Source organism: Leopardus geoffroyi, chromosome A2 (genome assembly GCF_018350155.1).
Source record: "Leopardus geoffroyi isolate Oge1 chromosome A2, O.geoffroyi_Oge1_pat1.0, whole genome shotgun sequence".
In the NCBI taxonomy this organism is placed as follows: domain Eukaryota; kingdom Metazoa; phylum Chordata; class Mammalia; order Carnivora; family Felidae; genus Leopardus; species Leopardus geoffroyi.
Genome location: NC_059331.1, coordinates 6,328,691 through 6,349,494, shown reverse-complemented (window position 1 = coordinate 6,349,494; position 20,804 = coordinate 6,328,691). Strand labels below are relative to the sequence as shown.

General features: G+C 55.6%; 1 protein-coding gene across 2 annotated transcripts in view; it reads left to right on the top strand.

Annotated features, from left to right (window-relative positions):
• Positions 1-20,804, top strand: part of ARHGEF18 (Rho/Rac guanine nucleotide exchange factor 18) — an 80,221-nt gene that overhangs the window by 10,596 nt on the left and 48,821 nt on the right. The window contains exons 3-10 of one of the 2 annotated variants that reach the window (XM_045496497.1): positions 4,660-4,919; positions 5,665-5,815; positions 6,278-6,392; positions 7,293-7,350; positions 7,657-7,701; positions 8,197-8,274; positions 10,002-10,104; positions 10,249-10,390. In XM_045496497.1, coding sequence (XP_045352453.1) covers positions 4,660-4,919; positions 5,665-5,815; positions 6,278-6,392; positions 7,293-7,350; positions 7,657-7,701; positions 8,197-8,274; positions 10,002-10,104; positions 10,249-10,390 — 952 coding nt within the window. Of the gene's footprint in view, positions 1-4,659; positions 4,920-5,664; positions 5,816-6,277; positions 6,393-7,292; positions 7,351-7,656; positions 7,702-8,196; positions 8,275-10,001; positions 10,105-10,248; positions 10,391-14,138; positions 14,446-20,804 lie in introns of those variants that run through there. The other variant, XM_045496498.1, reaches the window with a different exon arrangement.

Here is a 20,804-nt window from a genome sequence, read left to right as displayed (position 1 = left end):
CTTGATTCTAATGGCTGGGTTAAACCAGCGCTCCTATCCAACTAGCTCCGGGAGGGCAGGGATGGACTGTGTGACTGCATCTAACACAACCATCTTCCCCCCCCAGAGGAAGAGCCCTGAGTCCCGAAATAGGAAAACAACCACTAACATAAGATCGCTTCCACTGATCCAGGGTTTGCGATGTGTCCACACCACCTCGTACCCACACAGCAAATAATCCTACAAGAAGGCAGCATTACACCCATTTTACAGATGAGAAAACTGAGGCCACGAGAGGGGCTGGAACTTGCCCGAGGTCACGCTGAGCTAATACAAGTCATGCCAGGGAGGCAACCCTTTGACTAAGGCTTTTCTACTCAGGAGCCATCTGCCCTGCCATTTATTTGCTACTTTGTTTGATGCCCGTCTCCTTTCCTACCTGGTGAAATGGAACCGGAGACACAACACGCTTAAAGTTGCTCTGGCGGGCCGTGGCTTACTAATGATACGAGATAAGGAACTATTCACATTTTGAAGTTTATCCGTGTACGATCCAAATCTGCACCTTGTAAGCCCTTCTGCAGAGTGGGCATTCCGGGGACATCTCGCCTCTGAGTCTGACTGGGGGAGCTCATCCCCCCCACACCCCCCGGTGGCCGGAGGCCCAGGCTCCTCAGGGGCCATGAGCAAGAGCCTGGATTTATCGCCTCCTCTCTGGGGCGTCAGGCCCAGCATACACTGTTCAGTCGGATGCCTGGAAAGGCCCCCGTTGGGCTGGCTCCCACCTTTTCTCACCCGGGCAATGTTGGAGGAAAGAGGTTTCGAAGCAAAGGATGAGGCACCCCCCCTCCCCCCCATCTCCCTCAGGGTACCTGCTGCTGGGAGCTAGGACAGCCTGTGCCACAACTGCCCATCACCCCTGCCACCCCCAGCCCTGGCCACAATCCCACTTCTGCCTCCGGTGAGGGAGGCCAGATGCAGAGGAGGGGGAGGGGGCCCAGCCCAGGCCAAGAGGCTGTCCTGACATGTTTCTGTTTACAGAAGGAGAAAAACCAGAGACACAAGGAAACCTTTCGGGCAGTGGCAGGGGAGATGGGAGTCCGTAGAGGTTGTCCAGCCACCACGGATGGGACTTGAGTGATTTGGGGAGAAGGGAGACCCACGAGGAGGTCGCAGGAAGGGGAGGGGCGCCCGGGGCCAGCCGCAGCCAGAGACGGGAGAAGCGGGAAAAGCGGGAGAGGGAGGCTGGCGTATGAAGGACAGAGGGAGGAAGTGGAGGCAGAGAAGGAGTGGCCAGGGAGGGGAGGACAAAGATCAGCGGGTCCAAAGGGAAGATTCAAGGAAAAGGGAGGCCGTGCGAGCCGTATGGAGGGTGTTCCAGAAGTCAAACCCAGGATACCTCCCGCTCCCAAAAGAATTAAAAGCAGGGACAGGGGCTCCAACAGATCTGCATGCCCGTGTTCCCAGCAGCGTGCCTCACAACAGCCGGATGGTGGAGACAACAGGGTGTCCATCACGGGATGAATGGGACACAACACGTGGTTTTGCCGATATCCATACAAGGCTGTCCTTCCAGACAATGGAAGGGTCTTTTTTTTTTTTAAGTTTATTTATTTATTTTGAGAGAGAGAGAGAGTGCATGCCAGCAGGGGAGGGACAGAGAGAAAGGGAGAGAGAGAGAGAATCCCAAGCAGGCTCCACACTGTCGGCCCAGGGCCCAACACGAGGCTCGAACTCACGAACCGTGAGATCACGACCTGAGCCGAAACCAAGAGCTGAATGTTTAACTGACTGAGCCACCCAGGTGCCCCAGACAACAGAATGTTATTCAGCCTTAAAAAGGAATGAAATTCTGATACAGGCTAGAATACGGATACACTTGAAAACATTAGGCTAAGTGAAATAAACCAGACACGAAAGGACAAATATTGTACGATTCCACTTACTTGAGGTCCCCAGGCTAGGCAGATTCATAGACAGGCAGCAGATTAGAAGCTACCCGGTACCTTAGTGCCACCGAGCTGCACACTTAAAAATGATGACAGTGGCAAATTTTACGTCATGTCTACCTTACCACAAGAAAAAGAAGGAGGAAGGGGTAAAAACCGTGGAGAGCTCCAGGCAGGCGAGGTCGGCGGGAAAAGCCAGACCCTGCAAAGCGCCTCTTTCCAGGTATTTCCAATTTTGAATTGGAAGCTTCCCCGAAAATACCCCAAACCAGGCAATAGCAGGGGCCCCCCTGCTCTCCCTCTCCTGGTAGAGGACTGGCCCTGCCTGACCAAATGGTCCAGAGTTAGGGTTGCAAGACTGAGGAAACCAAATCAGAGGACACCCAGTTAGATTTGAGTGTCAAATATTACGATGCTTTGGAATATACTTATCCTAAAAAAATACTTGGGGTTTATCTGAGATTCAAATATAACTGAGTGCCTTGTATTTTATGTGGCAATACTATCCTTGGGGACCTCTTCTTTTTAAGCACATCTATTAACATCACCATCCATCTTTTTATTTATTTGTTTGTTTATTTATTTATTTATTTATTTTAAAGTAATCTCTACGCCCAACCTGGGGCTTGAACTCACAGCCCCGAGATCAAGTGACACATGCTTTACCAACTGAGCCAGCCGGGCGCCCTCCTGGGGGACTCGTGTGGAGTCCATGAAGGGGGCTGTGTTCCCTCGTGGCCCCTTCAGGCCACCAGCTGGGATAGTGTCTCACAGGCTGCCTGAGACCACATAGATGCCTGGGGCCATGCTCAGCATTGGCTTTGCAGGAGGCAGTGGGGAGAAGCCCACCCATCCACCCATCTACCCACCAAACCCGGTCTGAGGACACTCCTAACAAAAGTCTGGACAAGGAAAGTCTCTGTGCCACAGGTCCTGACAGCCCAGGGGAGAGACGTCTTACGTAGCCTTGAGGAGTCAGGAAGGCAGCCTGAGGACATGCCCAAGCTGGCTTTTGAAGGATGAATAGGAGTTTGCCAGGCCCACCGTAGGTGGGCTAGGAGAACAGGTTTTCCAAGGAGAGGAAAAGGCAAGTTCCCTGGCTGGGGGAAAAGATGGCAGATAGAATGATTGGGAAGGAGAGAGAGAAGAGAAAAAGGACTAGGGCAAGGAGACAGAAGCGTAAGAAAGAGCAGAGGGCTTGGATCCAAACAGACCTGAGTTTGAGTCCGGCTGTGTGTGATCCAGGGCGCGTCTTTGTTCCTCCCTGAGCCTCAGTCTCCTGATCTGGAAAGTGGGACAACAATGCCCCCTGGTGGAGCTGCTGTGGCATTAGTGACAATGCAGGTTTAGTTCGGGATGATTGTGTTGGGAGCACTGCAGGCTGGCACATCGTCGTCCACTTCTGTGTATCTTCTGCGTCTCACGGGGCCTGGCACGCCGCTGCCTCGCGGGTGGGTGGGTGGCAGCTTGAGGCTGCCGAGGGGGCTGGCCCCGGAGCCTTTTGTAATGTGCCCCCTGGGCTTCTCCCTGTCAGAGAGGGGAAGGTGTTGGCTGGAGCACTCCAGATCCTGAGGGAGCAGGGCCAGAAATAGGGGACGGGAGTGAGGTGAGTCGTACAAGCACAGGGTCCAGTACTGTCATGATTTAACATTTTGATCATCTGTTCATCGTGACTCTCTTTGCATGACTCTTGACATTTTATTTATTTTTATTATTTTTATTGTGTATTTATTTATTTTTTTTTTTTTAAATTTTTTTTTTTTCAACGTTTATTTATTTTTGGGACAGAGAGAGACAGAGCATGAACGGGGGAGGGGCAGAGAGAGAGAGAGGGAGACACAGAATCGGAAACAGGCTCCAGGCTCCGAGCCATCAGCCCAGAGCCCGACGCGGGGCTCGAACTCACGGACCGCGAGATCGTGACCTGGCTGAAGTCGGACGCTCAACCGACTGCGCCACCCAGGCGCCCCAAGTGTATTTATTTTTTGAGAGAGACACACACACACACCGAGTGTGAACAGAGGAGGGGCAGAGAGAGAGAGAGAGAGAGACACAGAATCCCAAGCAGGCTCCAGGCTCCGAGCTGTCAGCCCAGAGCCCAACATGGGGCTCGAACCCACGAACCGAGGGATCATGACCTGAGCCGAAGTCAGACGCTGAGCCACCCAGGCACCCCTGACTCTTGACTTTAAAAATATATATATTATACTAACCTTATTTTTCTGGATTCCTGAGTTTGAGGGGCCCCCTCCCCGCTTTGATTTTGTGCCTGAGGCAAGGTCTTCGCCTGCTTCACCCTAGCCTGGGCCTGGGACGGACACTTGGAGTCCAACAGACCTATGAGGAAATGTACCAAGCACCTCAGGGACAAGGCAGGGAGCCCCAGCCCTGCATGAAATTCTGCCCTTAGCGCCAAGGATGACTTATCTGTGTGCTGCCCTTTTACAAACTGCATTCGAAGACGTTAAACAAGGTGGTGGGGGGGGGGGGGAGGCAGAGCAGAGATTATTACCCCCTTTTATAAGCCCATGGGAGGGAAACCCAGCGAGCAAGGTGGAGTCAGGGCTAGAGGTCCCGACTTCCAGCCCCTTTTTTGGGATGAGGCCCTGAAGGCCCAGGTTAGACAGATCGCCTGGGGGGCCATTCCACCCCACCTGGGGGGGGGGGTGATGGGTAGGGGCCTCTGGCACCCGCGGTCAACGCCCTCTTCCCCTCCCACACGGGTCTCCAGGAGGATGGCCTTCTAGGACAGCTCAGCGACAGCGCCGAGGACCTCAGCTTGGACTTGGGGGCCCTTCAGGGCAGCGAGTATCTCCAGGACCTGGGCCTTGGGGCCTTTTCCCACAGCCAGCCTGGGGAGGCCAGGGACAGCGGCCCCCCCAGTGAAGAGGCCGGAGGAGATTCGCCCTTCTCCAGCTCGGCAGAGTCCCAGGGCGGGCCTCGGAGACGCAGCTGGGAAAGGTCTCGGAGCTGCTCCGAGAGCTGGCAGAGGTCAGGCTTCCGCGACGCGCCCCCAGGACAGGGCGGGGCCTCGCCCCTGCAATCTGCAAGGGGGCGGGGCGGTGTCTGCAGTGTCGGAGGCAGCCCCAAAGACCCGCTCCCCGGACACACATGCGTCCCGCACACACAGCCTGTGAGGGCGAACGAGTCCGCGTGCCCGCTGAAAAAGCACCCACGACCCCGAGACGAAGACCGTAGGCTCGCGCGGCAGGTGCACACACGGGCCCGTGCGCACCGAGCGTACCCGCCTGCAGGCGTCCGTGCTCGCCCCGCTCCAGCCCCTACATAAAAGCCTAAATGTGTGACGTGCCACTGGTCGCGCACGTATGCACCAAGCCACAGATGCACTCGTGATTAGAACACAGACGTGTGCTCGACTCCACACACAGCAGCAGCCCCACACAGTGGAGGGGAGCTTTGACCGCTCCCCCCGCCCACCCCGCACCTGCCTCCCTCAACCCCTCCCAAGTCACCGCAAACAGACATCCGGTCTGGGTAAACATGATGTGTCCTCCGTGCAAAGGTGTGGACCTACCTGCAAAGTCCCCAGCAAGGCTCCCCCCGACCTCTCCTCCCATATGGGGAGACTGAACACCTCCCTATACCCAGACCACTCCTCCCTGCCCCCCAGGAAGGATGGCCCAGAGGTCCCCCCAAGTCCCTGGATGTGGAGCTGGGGAAACAGCCCTGTGGAGAAGACACACTGAAGCCCTGCCTTCCTCTCTTCTTCCACTAGGCTCGGCCTCGAGGCCGCGGCTGTGAACCAGGGGCCCTGTCTCCCTCGGACGCTGGCTAGCCTTGCTCTGAACTTGCCGGGAGAGGATCTGCAGGCCTGGACCCAACAGTGTCTGTCTGGGGGTGGGACCCCAGCAGAGCACCCAGGCAAGGTGGGTGCAACCCATGACCACCCTCGGGACCACAGCTCGGGACCCAGGAGCCAGCACGGCGGGTGGGAAGGAAGAGGTTCCTTACCTGCAGCTAGTGGGACTTACCTGTCACAGCGGGGTTGTTCATGGGGCCGCCCATAACCGGGGAGTCCCTGAGTCCTGAGATTCCAGCCCAGGCCTGAGCGTTCTTCATTGGGGTGGGGTCCACAGTACGGGATCCTCGGTCACAAGTCTAACCCATGGTCTGGGAGGCTGGGGGGATGTCTCTGCATCTTTGCATCTGGAGCTCAGAGTTCGGGGCTCCAGCCCTGGGCTGCTGCTGCGGGGATCTGTCCCTGTGCCCGGTGGCCAAGGCAAGCCCCCGCCCACGGCTGGAGGATGGGGCTAGGGACCCTCCATCTGGGGAGCTGGCCTGCCGTCCGGGCTGCCTCCCTGGCTTATCGAGATGCCTATTCCCCACAGGAATGTGACAGCCCTGAGAAAAGAGTGAGGTCACGGTCGGTTCCCGTGTCCTTTGATGAGATCAGCTCCCTGGAAATCTCTCCGGCTTTGGAGGTGCCCACTCCTGCTGTTCAAGGTAGCCCAGCCTGGGGGGGTTCCCTCATTCAAACCAAGAAGGGTAGGGGGGTTCTGCTGGGGGACTCCCTGGATGGGACCCCAGTTGGGCCTGAGAGTTTGGGAAAGGGCTGCTGGTGGAGGGGGCTTAGGGGCAGGAACTGGGGCCCTACTCCTTGTGGGGGGTGGGGCAGAGGGGGAGAGGCCTCCGGCATCTGCCCCATCCTTCTGGGCCTCCAGCCAGAGTGGACCGCACCACCTCAATGCCCTCGCTCACCTAGGGCTCTTCTGTCTCTGCCTCTGTCCCCTCCTTCGTCTCCCTCGTTATCTCTGAATCTCTGTCCTAAGAGCCTGTGTCTCTCTGCTGTCGGATAGACCCGAAGTCTAAACCCAAAACTACCACTTTTCTTTTTTGTTTTTTTAATTTTAATTTATTTTTTTTAATGTTTATTTATTTTGGGGAGAGAGACAGAGACAGAGACAGAGAGAGACAGAGCACAGGCAGGGAGGGGCAGAGAGAGAGGGAGACACAGAAACCGAAGCGGGCTCCAGGCTCTGAGCTGGCAGCACAGAGCCCGACGCGGGGCTCGAACTCACAAACCGGCAAGACCTACCACTTGCTAGAAATCTCTGAGCCCTTGTGGCTTTCTCTGTAAGAAGGGAGCAATGAGCATATCTCCGGGGGGCTACCTGGGGCTTCACTGAGCACAGTGGGGGCGGGGGGGGGGGGCGGGGAGGGAGGGACAGGGGTGTGCTTCCAACACTGGATCTCTGCCCCCTTGGTGCCTCCCCTCCCCGAGTGGCAAGCCCCCTCTGGACGGTCTCCAGTTCCGCAGGGATGGGTCAGAGGGGGTCCACCCAGGGCCGGCCTGCCCCAGAGCCCCCTGACACCTATGCCTCCTGGGGTGGGGGCCGCTTCCAGGCCTGGAGCCGCCGGCGCTGGAGTGCATGGAAAAGGACCACGTGGAACCGGATCACGTGTGAGTGTCTGCCTCGCGGTGGGGAGGGGACCCCCAGGGGACCGCCAAGGGGCCAAGGCGGGGGTCCCTCCCAAGCCCCCCGCGACCTCGGTCTTCTCTCCCACCCCATCCCTCTCCCAGAGGAGAGACCCAGGCCCCTCGGAAAGGTTCTCACTGTGGCATCAGGGGAGGGGCTGAGCCTCCCGGGCAGGGGCTGGATGGGGACCTGGGGACCGGCTGGGCAGTCACAGCGCGTCTTGGGGGATGTGTCTACAACCAGGGCGACGGTGCGCTGTTTTTACACACTTCCCCCGCCCCCTACCCCAGGCTGATGGTCCAAAAAGTGCTTCAGGAACTTCGACAGTACCACGGGTGAGTGGGAAGGGGGACACGCGTCAGGGAACGGGGCTGGGAAGACAGACCAGACGTGAAGGACAGTGTGGGGAGAAAGCCTGCGGGGACGGGTGTGGACGAGACGGGGAGATAGGGGAGAAAACAGGGATGGGAGAGGTGGGGGGAGGGACGCACGTGGGAAAGGACAGGGGACATGAGGGGGGGCGGGGGGACCCAGGCCAGAAGGTACCTGTACACAAATGAGAAAGCATGCTCCTTTCCCAAGACACTGCCATTTGCTAGAAAGTCTTCCTGACGTGCCGATTTTGTTTGGCCGAGAGGTGTTACCCTCCCCCCCTCTGCTGGGAAACCAGTCACGGTGACCGTGGATAGAGCCCACGGTGGGAGGGATGGTGGGGTCCTGGATGTGGCTCCAGGGCACCGGAAGGTGGGGGTGGAGGGAGAGGCAGGAGATGGGACATCTGGGGAAGGAGGGGCTGCAGACCCACGCATCTGTCCCCTCTGACCCTGCAGGGCCCGACAGAGGGCTCGCTTGTCAGTGAGCCCTGGAGAAGGCCACTCAAACCTCACCTGGTTTGAGTTCCTGTCTGAGTAAGTTTGCAAGTGGGAGTCTTGCCCTGGCTTTGCACACGTCTACCAGTGGCCCTCTGTGCAGGACCCTAAGCTGGGGGCGGGAGGTGGGGTCCCCCCCCACCCCCCGCCATCCTCTCACTGGAACTGCCAGGGCAACGATGGAGGTAGGGGCTGGGGAGGCGCCTCATACACCTTGGAGGGCAGAGGAGGACTTCCTGGAGGAGGCGACGGCTTGAGCTGGCTTCCGATGGAAGAGTAGGGGTTCACCAACACATGGGGAGGAGGACGGGGGCAAGAAAGGGGTGCCTTCCCGGGGGAACGGAAAGGCCTAAGGAATGGCGTCAGGGTGGGGCTGGGAAGAGGGAAGGTGAGGGAAGTCAGCAGGGGTCAGATCACCTCTGTGACTCTGGAGCACCGCTCTCTGGTGATTGGTAATGGCGAGCACAGACTGGGCTGGGGGCAGGGCAGGGCAGGGGCTGCAGACTGGAGGTGTGGATCTCCCTCCAGTAGACAGATTCCGCAGGGGCTGGGTTTGTTTGCTGCTGACTCAATAAATACCGTCGATCCTTGAACAACACGGGTTTGAACTGCGCGGGTCCACTTATCCGTGGATTTTTTTTCAATAAATACTTGTACAGGACCCTAAATGTATTTTCTCTTCCTTATGATTTTCTTTTAAAAAAAAAAGTTTAGGGGCGCCTGGGTGGCGCAGTCGGTTAAGCGTCCGACTTCAGCCAGGTCACGATCTCGCGGTCCGAGAGTTCGAGCCCCGCGTCGGGCTCTGGGCTGATGGCTCAGAGCCTGGAGCCTGTTTCCGATTCTGTGTCTCCCTCTCTCTCTGCCCCTCCCCCATTCATGTTCTGTCTCTCTCTGTCCCAAAAATAAATAAACGTTGAAAAAAAAAAAGTTTATTTATTTTCGAGAGAGAGAGAAAGCGAGTGGGGAAGGGCAGAGATAGAGAGGGAGACAGGGAATCCGCGCAGAGCCCCACGCAGGGCTCGAACCCGCGAACCGCAAGATCATGACTTGAACTGAAATCAAGAGTCGGACGCTTAACCAACTGAGCCACCCAGGCGCCCCTCTTCCTTGTGATTTTTGTAGTAACATCTTCTTTTCTCTAGCTTGCCTTATTGTTAGCACACAGTACCTGATACCTATAGCACGTAAAAAATGTGTTAATTGACAGTTTACGTTTTCAGTAGCTAAGTTGTGGGGGAGTCAGAAGTTATATACGGATTTTTGACTGTGCAGGGGCTTGGCGCCCCAACCTCTGCGTTGTTCAAGGGTCAACTGTATTCATTAAATGAGGGGGTGCCGGTAATCCAGGAGAGGCGTGACAGTGACCCGGGGCTGGGATGTAAGGGGGGAGAGAGCAGGATTTGAGAGATACCCCAAAGGAAAAATGGGCAGGATTTGTAGGCTGATCAGAAGGTGGGGTCGCGAGTGAATAGCGGGGAGGAGGCAGAAATGGACAGAGCCAAGATTTCCAGCCTGGGCCCGCCGAGGGACCCCAAGCTTGAGACCGTGTCGCAGTCCCCTCCGTGAACCCGGTACCCCCATCTCCTGGAACTTGGTAACCATCTGTGTTTGTTGAGTAAATAAGTGATTGAGAGGAGGGAGGAGAGAGTGCGGGGACCACAGAAGAAGCGAAACAGGACGAGGGGGCCGCGGGGGACGAATTCCACGTGGGGTCCAGGAGCGACCTGGGCCTGCCGCCCCTCCCTGTTCATCTTTCCGCCCCTTAGGAGCGAAGACAGCGCCAGAAGGGTTGAGCGGAGTGACAGGAGCACCAGGGTGAAACGCAGACTGAGCTCCCTCCGCTGTAGAGTCACCAGACAGAAGGAGAAGGTCAGGGGGCGCCGGACCGGGGTGGGGGTGGGTACCCCGTCCACCTTCTCCACATTGTCAGGTTGCCCCTGGCCCTGGAGCCCTGTGACGCCAGGGAGATCCGAATGCGCGGGGCGTTCTGAGGTTCGCTTCTGTCCCCCACAGGGGAAGAGCCCAGCACAACCAAAGGACAAGGGTCAGGATGCTAGAGAGAGGAAGGAATGCATCCATGGGCACCAGCTGGCCCAGGGGACGTTCGTCGGCCACTCCAGCTGTCCCCTGTGCGGCAAACCCTTCCTGAGCTCTGGTGAGTCCGGCGGCCCCGCCCGACCCTCCGGATGGCAGCCAGTCTCTCAACTTTACTGCCTCTAAACCTCTCTCTCGTGGCCTCCTGTGCTGGTTACTCCCTCAGCCCACTTCACCCCTGCCAAGTGGAGGCTCCCTGGAGAGCACCGGGGCCCTAGGGGCAGGGACCCTGTGGTTACCTCGGCTTTTTGTCGTTGCAAAAATCCTCTGGCAAAATTCTGACTCAGGCGGTGGGTTAGCTAGGGCTGCCTGACAAAATACCACGATCTGGATGGTTCGAACAACCAGAATTGCACAGCAGACGCTTGAACAACGTGGGGGTTAGGGACGCTGACCATCCCACCCCACCCCCACTCTGCAGAGTCTATATACAACTCTTAGCAGTATTTTGCACAACAACCTAACTCCTCCTACCCCTCCAGAGGGGGTGAGTAGCCCCCTTTCCCCACCCCCCGGACTTTCAGTTTAATTTTCTATTAATTTTTAAATCTTCGTTTATTTTGAGAGGGAGAGAGTGTGTGTGCGAGCGGGGGAGGATCAGAGAGGGGGACAGAGGATCCGAAGCGGGCTCCGCACTGACAGCAGAGAGCCCGATGCGGGGCTCGAACTCACGAACCTCTAGATCATGCCCTGAGCCTCAGTCCAACGCTCAAGCAACTGAGCCCTCCAGGTGTCCCTAGACTTTTAATTTTAGAATCACAGAAAAGTGGAGAGAGCAGAGAGGGTCGCTTTCTAACTCTTCTCCCGATTCCTGCCATGTTAGCATCACCTGTGACCACAGTACATTTGTCCTAACTTAGGAACCAACATTGGTGCAGTAAGTTTTTAAGTTTTTAAAAAAAATGTTTATTTATTTTTGAAAGAGAGAGAGACAGAGCATGAGTGGGGGAGGGGGCAGAGAGAGAGGGAGACACAGAATCGGAAGCAGGCTCCGGGCTCTGAGCTGTCAGCACAGAGCCGGATGTGGGGCCTGAAGCCATGAACCAGGAGATCATGACCTGAGCCAAAGTCGGACGCTTAACCAACTGAGCCACCCGGGCTCCCGGGGGCAGTATTATTCATCGAACTAGATTTTCCTCAGATTTCACCAGATTTCTTCTTCCACTCAGGTTCTCTCTGTTTCAGGACCCGACTATCTTTAGTCATCCCGTCTCCCGAGTTTCCTCAGTGTTTCTGTATTGCTCGTGACCTTCACGGTCTTGAGAAGTATCAGCCGGGTTTCTAGTACGATGTCCCCCATCTGGGTGTGTCCCATGCTTTCTCATGATTAGGGTTATAGGCTCAGGAACCTTCTTGCCTCCTCCTATCAGGGGATAAGTGCTATCAACAGAACACCCCTGAGGATATTAACCTTCACCCCCTGGTTAAGGTTCCACCTGCCAGGTGACTATCTTTTCCCTTTCCCTACTCTGTGCTTTGGCAACAAGTAACTCAATGCAGCATACTCTCAGGATGGCGGGAATCAAGGTCTGCCTCCTGGAGACAATTTTCAGGACAGATCTTTGAGATCACAGAAGATTCGAGTTTGTGTAAAGGAAAATACGTGGGGTGCCCTTAGCATGGTGCCTGGTACGTAGGGGTACGTAGCATCCATCGTCATCACCCTCTATCATCGAGTTAAAGCTAGCGTCGAAACCACAGACCCCCAACCATACCCCCATGCCTGTGTAAGGAGGCCTGTGGGGCCACAACGGCCGTGACTCACTCCCAGCAGGCTGAGAGTACCCGCCCCCCGCCCCAGGTTTAAAACGAGCCACAAACCTACCTACCGCTGGAGGCATTCAAAGCCAGATGTTACTATCTGTCCCTTAGAGGAAACAGCCCCACAGGAAGTTCCGCAGAACAGGGAATGAGTCACGCTCCAGGTAATTATGGAGGGCAGGTCTCCAGGGGTAAAGCGGAGATGCTTTCCCAGAGACCAGCCCCGCTGACAGAACACCATTCCGGACAGTCTTGTTAATGGCCTTGACCTCTGAGGTTCCCCGTGGTCTGACCCCGCCTACCTCTCCACTTTTGCCCACATACACCACCTGCACCTTGCTCATTCAGTGCTGTTCCCGGAACTCCCTCGGCCGCATAACTCTTACTCACCCTTTAACCCAAAGCCACGGCCACGTCCCCCAGGAGGCCTGGATTGTGGATTAGGCGACTGTATCCGTGTCCGAGTGTCTCTTAGGGCAGTTGCTGTTAGCCGAGAGGACATTGGCAATATCTGGAGGCCTTTTTTTTTTTTTGTCGTCAGAACTGGGGTGCTACTTGCGCCTAGTGGATACAGGCCAGGGGTGCTGTTCAACATCCTCCAACACAGAACACCCCCCGACAACAGAGAACCATCCAGCCCCAATTGCCAATAGCTCCAAGACGGAGAAACACTGCCACAGACTCATGTTCCCAACGTCTCCTTAGCTCTCAGCAGAGTCCCTGGCCCATGACAAGGACTTAATAAATGCAAAGCGGTTGGATACATGCAAGAAAGATAAGAGATACCTCTCCTTTCTGCCAGGCTCTTGAGAAAGTTGGTGTCTACGTTTAGGGGAGAATTGTATCAACCTGAAGGTTTCTATATCCAAGGTAGCTATAGAAATAAGGAGCCTGCCACTTTTCCTGCTTAAAATCGTCAATGGCTCCCCATTGCCTTTGGAATAAAGTCCCAAAGTCATAGGAACTCTGAGAGTGAGCATTTACACATCCATTGAGACCTCAAAAGCACCTGTGTCAGGGCTTCTGACCTCTGAGGAAGCACGTCCCTGTGCTTCCGGAGCCTCCAATTTCCTGGACGTGCTCCCTCTCTTGACCATGATGCAATGGACTTCAACTGCAGGCAGGTCGCTTGGGGACTCTGCTACCCTGTTTCTGAACTGAGGGCTCTCGACCACAGATTGTGGGTGTTTTGAAGTGGGTTTGGCTTGGAACGATCTCGGCTTGGTTGGCCAGCTTGAACCTTGGGCGAAAGAGGTGCTTGGCTCCTCTCCTGGTTACTGCCCCACTGCCACACCAGGGGTGGGCCTGGGAAGGGGTGGGGCAGCCTCACAGCCCGGATGTCTGATGGTGCCCGGGGGAGTGCTGACACTGGGGGAGGGGAGGCATCTGGCATTTTTTTCTGGTGTCTAAGAACACCTGTGTGTGTTGGGGGGTCTGGCATGTATTTTAGACTCTGTGGACACCTGTATGGGGGTATCTGCCAGTATCTGTGTCAGAGGTATCTGGTATGTGTTTGGGGGGAGCCTCTAGAAGTTTCTGAGTAGGGTTTTTGACACGTTTCTATCTGGGGGTGTCTGTTGGCTCCTGGGTGAAGATGTCTGGTACTTTGGGGTAATTTGGCATGTTTTTCAGATTCTGAATCGTTTGGGGGGGGGTAACTAACAGATCTAGGTAGGGTGTCTGACCTATTTGGGGTACCCGAAAGCATGTTTTGAGTATCTGATGGCACCTGCCTGGGTGTCTAGTATGAGTTTTGGGTATCTGGACAGACCCACGTAGGGGTGTCTGGAACGACTTGAGAGCCATATGGCTTTTTCCCAGACTTGTCTAGCTTCCTGCAATCCACGCTGCCCCTTCTTCGCAGGTGACAGACCTGTTCGGTCCATTTCTTGTACCCTGTCCTTAGACTCCTCGCCCTGGGCCTCTCGGTCTCCTGCGACGTCCCCCGGCGCCCGCCGATCCCCGGCTCCAGGCACCCCTGATTCCCTCAAGATATCCCCCCAGCCCCGCTGACCCGCCCCCACAAGGATCGCCCTCACCCTCACCGCAGGGACCCTCCCTGTTCGGTCCCGGGGTCCCCCCTCCCTGTTCGGTCCCGGGGTGCCGGCGGAGGACCCTCCCCGCAGCCCCAGCCTCAGCCTGAAGCAAAGTCCGCGCGAGCCACGCCCCCTTCCGGGGCCACGCCCTCTGACCCGCCCCCCGGGGCGGGCACGCGCGTGCGCAGCTCTCCCGCGCGGCTTCCCACTTCCGGCCCCGTGCGGCGGGCTGCGGTGGATCCTAGGAGGCCGGGCGGCAGCGGCGGCGGCGGAGGAGGCGGCGGCGGCGGCGGCGAACGGCCTGCGGGGCCCGGGCCAGGTGAGGGCAGCGGGCCGGGCCCGAGGAGAACGGAGCTCGGGAGGGAGGCCTCGGGCCCCGGGAACGCGCCGTCGAGCCCCGGGGGTGGCCTGGGGCGCCGGACCCCCGGGGCTGCTTCAGCCTCGGGCTGGGCCCCCCTGGAGTCTTCCAAGCTGGAGGGCGGGTCCTGCCGTTCAGGCTGCCCCTTCAGTGCATGTGGGCTCCAGCTGACGAAGGCAGAGGTGCAGACGGTGCCCGCCGGCGCCATCCGAGCTCCAGCCCTCGGGCGGTGCAGCCTCCCCCCCAGCTCAGGTCTCCGGGGTCCAGGTTCTGGAGCGCCCGGGGCGGGACCGGGGATATAGTGATAAGCATAAACAGTGACCAACTCTGTGGTGCTTCAGGCCTCTGTGCAGAACTCCCCTCCGTGGAGCGGACGCCCTCCGAGCTAGAGAGCGTCTGGGCAACAAAACTATACCAAGAGTGTGTGCTTTGGATCATCCTTCAGTTCCTTATGGAAGAATTTTAGATGTTGCGGTGCTGCTTTCTTTGCAGGGATGAACGAGAGGCCCTTGATCTTTGCATGGTCTGTGGTCGTTACCGTCCCCCGATCTTTTTTACCTGTTGCTCTGTTAGGATGGAAGCCTTAGAAGAGATGGCTGGCGCAGAGCGTAAAAAGTTTTCTTGGTGGGCGGGGGGTGGGGGGGTGGGGTTCTCTTTAAGTTTTACCTGGAAGTGAAGGACACAGCTCTACCCCCTTCGCCTCATTTGGGGAGAGTGGAACTCCATCCAGCCAAAAGCCTTAAAGGGCCTTTTTCTTGTCGACAAGAGACAGTCCAGGACCTCATAAACAGCCCCATGGCCTCGGGCGATTTGGAGATGATTTTACAGGTGATACATTGCATATCTGGCTGGGTGAATGGTTAACCCTGAAATTGTGTGGAGAAGTGCCAAGAGCGTGGGCTTGAGTGTCAAGTCAGATCTGGGCTGTGGTCCCAGGGCCGTCACGTTTTAGCCCCGTAACGTTGCTAAGCCTCAGACTCCCCATCTTTAAAATGGGAATAAGTATTGGTTAGCGATTCGACCAGACAAGACGGGTAAAGTGCATAGCAGAGTGCCTGGCTTACAGTGAATACTCAGTAAATGTTATTTATGCCGTGTGTATGTGCATGCCCCCAGACTTGTATTTTGAGGTTGACAATAATAAAGAGCCTGGAAAACGCGAGCATCTCAGTTGTTGTTTGGACTGGGTCAAAGTGTACACTTTATCAGTAGTTGGCTAGTCTCTGGGTCAAGCCCTTTTGAGAAAAAGGTTGTTCTAAAGGGAATAGGAGCATAGTGCCAGAAGGCATAATAAATGCAGTCCTTGTAAACATAATTTGGGGGTTTGAATAGCTTATTTCATTTTTAGATGGCATGCACAGAGAAATGGAAAAAGCGATTCTTTGATTCTTTTCTTTCTCTCTCTCTCTTTTTTCCCTAAATTGACTTTACAGTGCCCTCACTTTGAAGGCTGAAGTGGCATGTACATTGTTTCTTGTGTAAGCTGTGTTATAATTTTCATTCTTGTCACACAGTAGCAATTACCGCTGGCCGCAGGGCCATTACCCTTGTCACCAGCCCCTGGGACTAGGGCTGTGGTCACCAGCTGTGCCTCCCTGGGTGTTTACCTACCACATGTTTAGCATATTTCTGATCCTTGTGTCAAGGTCTCCTTCTTTCTTCCTCATTCATCCTAAGTCCCGTTTCCATTTCTTCAAGACTTTGAAAACGTTTTCATCTCGGCTCTCTCAAGTAACTTAAAACTCAGAGACCTTTATGAAGTCCAAATAGTTTGTTTCTTTGTTATTGATTAGTTGGGTTTCACTTCTCCCCTGAAAACGGTGGAGAGCTGCCTGCCGTGTTTTGAAAACCCTTTCTCCAGGTGCAGAACAATTCCGGTCACAGCCCCGCAGCTGCCCGTAGGAATTTTCTGGAGGAGGAATGTGACTGTTGGGGGGAGGGAGCAAAGTGATTAAAGTAATGTCCTCAGTGGAGGGACCCCTGCTGCTGTGCTTCGTGTTTGTTGTTAAAATTGCCCGTGAGCGTAAAACTCAGCCGGCTTGCTTCTCTGCTTTTGCTTGGTTTTCAACTGAGTATAAAGTCGCAGTTGGTTATGTTCAAAGTAGCAAACACACCAGCTGATTTACATCATATCTTGAAACCAATATTCTAAAGATTTAACATATCCTGTGTGGTTACATTTTAAACTCCTATCACTTTTTTTTTTTTTAATTTTTTAATGTTTATTTATTTTTTGAGAGAGAGATAACACGAGCAGGGAAGGGGCAGAGAGAGGGAGACACAAACTCTGAAGCAGGCTCCAGGCTCTGAGTTGTCAGCACAGAGCCTGATGCGGGGCTCGAACTCCCACAACCTCGAGATCATGAATTGAGCCAAAGTCAGATGCTTAACTGACTGAGCCACCCAGGTGCCCCCTTTTTCTTTATGTAACAGCTTTATTGAGATAGAATTCACCTACCATAAAATTCCCCCTTTTAATGTGTGGGAAACTATTTAGTGGGTTTTTTTTTTTTTTTAAGTTTATTTTGAGAGAGAAAGAGAGAGTGCATGGGTGAGGGGCAGAGAGAGAGAGAGAGAGAGAATCCCAAGCAAGCTCTGCACCATCAGCGTGGAGCCCGTTGTGGGGCTCAAAATTGTGAACCTTGAGATCACGACCTGAGCAGAAATCCAGAGTCGGGTGCTTAACTGACCGAGCCACCCGCCCAGGTGCCCCCTTCAGTGATTCTTAGTACTTTCCCGGAATTGTGCAACTGTCACCACTATCTAATTCAGAACGTTTTATCATCTGGTTATTCTTGTGGGTGAGTTTCAGGAGGAGAGAAAGGCAAAAGAAAGAGGCGGCCTACGCAGGGGCTCCATGACTCCATTGCCACATGGGACGGAGGGAAGGAAGGACCACATCAAATTACTTGGCTGGAATCCAGCATGTTGCTGTGCATAAGGACAACTAGGCACTGTTTATGGATAACTCTTAGTTTGCCGAGATGACCTTGCAGAGCACAAGCGAATTTAGAAAGAATAATAAATCGTGAAGTCGTCCGCAGCAGGGGCCGGTGGGCTCACCGGTCCCCACACAAGACTGAAATGGATAGTAACTGACCGGACATATTGTGGAGCAAAAAAACAGTGGTGGACCGGTGGGTTACGAAGCAGTGAGGGAGTCAGCTCTGTGGCGCTCGTGACCCCAGGATATGGTCAGTGACGGTCCTTGCGATCTTTTGCAGTGACCATTTGGAGGCTTCTCGTCAGAGAAATGAAAGAGAGATGGGGAGGTGGAAAAATTGAGACCCTCCTATGTACTGTTGACGGGGCTGTAGAAGGGGGCAGCCGCTGTGGAAAAACCGTCTAGCAGTTCCTCCAAAAGTCACACAGAGTTACCGTATGATCTCCAAATTCCACCCCTAGGGAATCTGCGCCTAAGGGAGGTGACTACATAGGCCCGCACAGAACGGGCACACTCACAAGAGCGTTATTCACCACAGCCAACCCAAATGGCCGTCCCATGAACGGAAACGTGAAATGTGACCTGTCCATTCAGTGGAATATTTTTCACCCACAACAAAAGAATGACATTCGGCTACAGGTGACAACACGGATGAGCCTTGAAAACGGCATGCTGAGGGAAAGAAGCCAGTCCCCAAAGGCTGCGTGTCTTCTGGTTCCATTTATGTGAACTATCCAGAATGGGCAAATCCGTAGAGACCAAAGATAGAGCAGTGGTTGCTGCAGGGGGGGGGGGGGGGGGGGTAGGGGTGGGCGGAAAGAGGAGCACCGGGAGTGACAGCCAAGGGGCGCAGGGTTCCTTTCGGGGATGATGAGAATGTTCTAAAATTGTGGTGATAGAGGGGCGCCTGGGTGGTGCAGTCGGTTAAGCGTCCAACTTCAGCCAGGTCTCACGGCCTGAGACCGTGAGTTCGAGCCCCGCGTCAGGCTCTGGGCTGATGGCTCGGAGCCTGGAGCCTGTTTCCGATTCTGTGTCTCCCTCTCTCTCTGCCCCTCCCCCGTTCATGCTCTGTCTCTCTCTGTCCCAAAAATAAATAAACGTTGAAAAAAAAAAAATTTAAAACTGTGGCGATAGATACACAATACTGAATATACTAACAGCCATCCAGCCTTACCCTCTAAAAGGGTGAGTTGTGTGGTACATGAATTCCATCTCAGTAAAGCTGTGGCATAAGAGAAAAAGGAAAAGCCACGGGATGAGAACTAGAAGCACAGTGGAAATGGTCACGGGACAGAATTGTAAGGAGTGGTTTGAGACTAGGTGGCTAGAAACCCAACGGGGCAGGATCAGAAAACCCTAGAGAAAAAGGGAACATCGCTCCAACACAAATAGCCTGGGTTGGATTGTTGACGCTAATAGATCCTTGCTTTCCTAAAGTTGATTACAGACCGCTCCCTGTCACTGAGTCCTGTGTGCCATCCGTGGTGACGAGGGTTGAGGCAGAGATGTGGGGTCAGAACGGGCAGGAAAGTCCTCTCTCTCCTGAGGGGCGGGGGTTAGGCCGAGACTCAGCAGCAGTGACAGAGGGGGACGGCATGTGTGAAAGGCAGAGTCGGGAAAGACGTGCTAGCCAGGAAGCACTGAGATGGGCATTTTACAGGCTGGGGTGTTACCCTGGGGGACTTTATGGCCCTTGCTTGTCAGTGGGTGGAGGCTAGCTTGGAAGAGGCCAAGGCTGGAGACAGGGAGGCACGTTGGGAAATGACCTTGGCCTAAACAGGGACAGTGGGGAAGAGGTCAGACTTGGATCTGCTCAAAGGTGGGTGTGTCAGGGCTCATGTGGCGGTGTGTGGGAAGGAGTGTGATTTAGGTGACCAGGCGGGCAGCGGGCCCTGAGGTCATCAGCTAGGGGAACTCTTCTCGCGCAGCTGGGGCACCCGAGGCTTGTAGGTGCTGTTGGTGTGACCAGTCTGGCCCTCTCTCAAGTTTATCTTGTGCTGGAGAGGGGGAAGCTGTGTGCCCTGCCCTCCTATCAGAGCCTCTTCCCCCTCCCCCCCCACATCCACCGCGTCCCAAGGCTTCCAGGGTCTAAGGACGGTAAGAAAAGTAGGCCTTGATGAGCATCGGGGGGCCCTGAGGCTGCACTGCTGTGAGACGGAGTGGGGGCGGGGCGGGGCAGTACTCACTCCCTCCTCGAGGTTGGAGGTAAGAGGGAGAGAGGCAGACAGCCTGGCAGCTGAGTGATGCGAAACCCATCAGAGATCAAGTGTGACCGGAGAGCCGGGGTCTGGTTAGTGTGCTCGTGGGACCGGAGGTGGAAGCCCTGGGAATTCTGGGGCTTTTCTGTCCGCTCCGAGCAGGAATCAGCCGCCCTCAGCCTCCCCGCGGTACGTTCTGCGCGGAGAGTTGTGGCCTGGGGGACTGGAGGGCCGCCTGTGTCTCTCCTCTGTTAGGTGATGTATAGCCCACCTCTCCCCCCACGCCGATGTCCCGAAAACGTCCTAGGCGCGGTAGGCAGGACGAGGGCCCCCGGGTCACCCCCGAGATGGCAAATATGTGACCCTCTGTGGCAAAAGGAACTTTGCAGGTGTGACTGCGGATCTGGAGATGGATGAGCCCGGGTTACCCAGGAGGGTCGGGGTGAGAGAAGGAGGTGTGACGGTGGAAGCAGGGGTCAGAGGGAGGCTGGAAGGGACTCGCTGCTGCCCTGGCAGATGGAGGAGGGGCGGGAAGCGGGTCGTGCAGGTGCCACTGGAAGCCGGGAACGGGTTCTCCCCTGGAGCCTCCAGAAGGCGGCCGCCCTCCGCCTTCTGCCCTCCAGCGCCCTCGGGGAATAGTTTGTGCTGATCTCGGCCAGGCCAGGGTTCCTGGTCCTTTGCTACAGCAGCCGTGGGGGGCCCCTACGCCCAGTGTCCATCTCCGTTGCTTGAGAGCCCAAGCTTCTCATTTGACTCGGGACCCGCCCCCAGCCCTTTCCAGCACTTCCTTCCACTATGGAAGTTTCTGGCGCTCCGGGCTTTACTCAGCGTTCTGCAGGCCTCCCTCAGGCCACTCTGGTTTCCACTTCACATGTACACACGTGAGCGCCCAGAGCAGGAGGGTGGCAGCAGAGATGCTCCGTGAACACTCTGATCCTTAGCTCCCTGTCTATAAAACTAGAAGCTTAACAGCCTCCTTAGTTTGTAGGGTTGGAACTGTCGTGAGGGGCTCCGCAGTGTCTGCGTGTGTTCGTCCGTTCATTCGGTACCAGCTTCCGGGGTGGCAAGAGTGAACACAACTTAGCTCTTTCCTCCTTCTCCTCCTCCTCCTCCTCCTCCTCCTCCTCCTCCTTCTTAATCTTAGAAATATATATACTTCATTAACAGAGTGCAGAAAA